Below are 3,461 nucleotides of genomic sequence, written 5' to 3' on the forward strand. Positions count from 1 at the left end.
GCCTCTACCTAATCTCACTGCACTATTAAATGTGGTGCAGTGCATCGAAGTCCTCACTCCGTCAACACTTCGGACTGACCAGACGTTCTCCCGCTGACTGTAGACCTAGTTTTACGCGCCACCTGTTGCTGTACTCGCACTTAGGACCAACGGAACTTGGTGGAGCTTTTTCTGCGTTTAGCCCAATCTAATTTTCTCCATCGCGATCCGACACTCTGCACTGGACATGTGGTGGATGCTGTACCCGCGATGGATTTGGTTTCTTGTCGGACACCTCTGCTTTCTGCGGTTGGACTCTGTGGTCAGGGCGATGGCTGTGCCCAAGCTCGTTTATTCACACGCGGGAATGTGCCCCAATGAAATGAACCCAAACCTGTGGGTGGATGCGATGAGTACCTGCGAGCGGGAGTGTGAATCCGATCGGGTGAGACTTCAAGCGCCCGTGTCGCTTTTCCACAAAGTTTAATATCTGGGGGGGCATCACTGAACGAAACGGTTTGATTTATGACGCGCCCTTATGGAAGAATAAGGACAAGTGATTAGCATGAGCATGGGATAATGAGATGCAAATGGAGGAATTGATGCAAAATAATTCAAGCCATGAGATACTCTCACCATGAAGCCTGCTTGTGTGTAGATTTAAATAAGAATTGAGCAACAAGTGATGCATTGTTATTTAAACTACATTTGCGCAATTTTGCCAATCCATTGTAGAATTTGTTTTGCATTTAGTGATATTTGTCTTGTAAAAAGTTCTATTGCTGCCAACTTTTTGGAAAACTTGCTCATTTGTTTTGTCTGTTTGTCCCTTTTTTTCTTTCCCCCCTTGTCTCTCTACCAACAAAAGGACTGTGAAACATTTGAGAAATGCTGCGCCAACGTTTGCGGACTCAAGAGCTGCGTGGCGTCCCGCTACTTTGACATCAAGGGCAAGAAGGGGCCGGTGGGGATGCCGAAGGAGGCGACGTGCGAGAAGTTCATGTGCAGCCAGCAGGGCTCCGAGTGCGACATCTGGGACGGCCAGCCCGTGTGCAAGTGCCGCGACCGCTGCGAGCGCGAGCCCCACTTCACCTGCGCCTCGGACGGCATGACCTACTACAACAAGTGCTACCTGGACGCCGAGGCCTGCAACAAGGGTGTCAGCATCACCGAGATGTCCTGCCGCTACCAGCTGCCCTGGTTCAACACCAGCCCCCTGCCCGAGGAGACCACTCTAAACCCCACCACGGCCCAGCTGGAGACTACTCCCATGGACATCCAGCTGCCCATGATGACCAACAAGCCCATCCACCAGTCGGTGTTCGTGGGCGAGACGGCCAGCTTCCTGTGCGAGGTGGTGGGCCGGCCCAAGCCCGAGATCACCTGGGAGAAGCAGCTGGCCGGCCGCGACAACCAGGTGATGCGGCCCAACCACGTGCGCGGCAACGTGGTGGTCACCAACATCGGCCAGCTGGTCATCTACAACGCCCAGCTCCAGGACGCCGGCATCTACACCTGCACGGCGCGGAACCTGGGCGGCTCGCTGCAGGCCCACTTCCCCCTGTCGGTGGTCAAGCGCGAGCAGGTCATCGCGGCCGAGGAGGGCCAGGCGAGGGTCAACGGCAGCAGCGGCGGCGGCGGCGGCGTCAGCGTCCGGCTCCCCGCCGAGGAGTGCCTCAAGGCGCCGGACACGGGCTCCTGCGGCGAGGAGAGCGTGAGCTGGTACTACGAGGCCAAGCGCAACAACTGCTTCGCCTTCACCTACGGCCAGTGCAACAAGAACCGCAACCACTTCGACGGCTACCAGGCCTGCATGCTGTCGTGCGGCGCGGCCGAGGTGACCGCCCCGTGCTCGCTGCCGCCCGTGCAGGGCCCCTGCAAGGCCTACGAGCCGCGCTGGGCCTACGACCGCGCGCTCAAGCAGTGCCAGTCGTTCGTCTACGGCGGCTGCGGCGGCAACGAGAACAACTTCGAGAACCGGGAGGCGTGCGAGGACGCGTGCCCCTTCCCCAAGGGCAGCCACTGCAAGGTGTGCAAGCCGCGGCAGAAGATGGTGGCCAGCTTCTGCCGCGCGGACTTCGTGATCCTGGGCCGCGTGACGGAGCTGACCGAGGACCAGGACTCGGGCCACGCGCTGGTCACCGTGGAGGAGATCCTGAAGGACGACAAGATGGGCCTCAAGTTCTTCGGCAAGGAGCCGCTGGAGGTGACGCTGCTCAACGTGGACTGGAGCTGCCCGTGCCCCAACATCACGCGCGCCTCCTCCTCCTCCTCCTCCTCCTCCTCCTCCTCCTCCTCTGGCGGAGACGCCGCCGGGCAGCTGGTGGTCATGGGCGACGTGCACAACGGCATGGCCGTGCTCCAGCCCGACAGCTTCGTGGGCGCCTCGTCGGCCCGGCGCGTGCGCAAGCTCCGCGAGGTGGTCAGCAAGAAGACCTGTGACTTTCTCAAGGATCTAAGCGCCGCCTAGGCCACAGGAAGCACGAAGGACGCCGTCCTAGTCCGTCCGCTCGGGCTTCTCTGACTGTCATCTGGACTCAGTGACTCAATGGCTCAATTGAGTCCATGATGGATCAAGCTCTCCCAAGAGATGTAATGATTTCACAAATGGGACTTTATATATAAATTTATCAGAGTAGTAAAAATCATATATATCATTTATCTAACGGATGTATAACTGATTGTTCCATCCTAAAAGATCTCATCTTATGTATCCTATTTGAATCTAGCTTTGAGCGGAAACTTAACTTTTCTTTCAAGCACTTATACTGTAAAAGGCATAGGTAAGACTATTTTAGTGCAACTAAAATTGTTCTTAGTGTTGTGTTTTAAAATGAAAATTTCCTTCTTGTCAGAAGTACATGTATGCCTACTGGGCAATAATTGAAGACGAATCCATAGCATGGTGACTCTCAGTGGAGAGGCATTCAGAATAGCAACATGCAGTAAACGTTTAACTGATGTTCTCAGTCAGTTCTCAGCTGATGATCACCATACAAAAGGTTTTATTAAATATCAAATCAATATATGATAACAGAACATGTAATGTTTATGTTCTTGCACCTTGTAGATCTATTTTGTGAAAATACATAAACCTGCTCTTCATATCTATCTATCTATCTATCTATATATATATATTACTTTCTGTATATTTATTTGGTTTGTTTTCATTTCAAGCTACAATTCACTTCTGTAGTAATTGCTTTGAACGCGTGAACGTGTTTCAAAATCCACATTGTTGAAAATGTACATAATATGAGTGAGATAGCCCCCCTGTAAAGAAATTAAAGCAACTTTAAATCAAAACCCTGATTTTGCCTCATTTGAGAACAATCTCACATTTGACGTGAGAAATGTGAGTTCTACGAGTTCTACCCTAATCGTTCACAGCGAGTCGCTGGAGCCTTTTTCGCGCTTGTTTGCCGTTAGGATACTTTATGATAGAGAATTCCCTGACTGCAGCCATTGTCGGTCAACCTGCA

General features: G+C 52.7%; 1 protein-coding gene across 1 annotated transcript; it reads left to right on the forward strand.

The window, feature by feature from the left end:
• The first annotated feature begins 67 nt into the window (after positions 1-67).
• On the forward strand, positions 68-3,258 carry wfikkn2a (info WAP, follistatin/kazal, immunoglobulin, kunitz and netrin domain containing 2a). The gene is made up of 2 exons (XM_062531278.1): positions 68-424; positions 848-3,258. The coding sequence occupies exons 1-2, from the start codon at positions 227-229 to the stop codon at positions 2,447-2,449; spliced, it is 1,800 nt and encodes a 599-aa protein (XP_062387262.1). The 5' UTR covers positions 68-226; the 3' UTR covers positions 2,450-3,258.
• The last annotated feature ends 203 nt before the right edge of the window (positions 3,259-3,461 follow it).

This window comes from Sardina pilchardus, chromosome 3, assembly GCF_963854185.1.
Source record: "Sardina pilchardus chromosome 3, fSarPil1.1, whole genome shotgun sequence".
NCBI lineage: Eukaryota > Metazoa > Chordata > Actinopteri > Clupeiformes > Clupeidae > Sardina > Sardina pilchardus.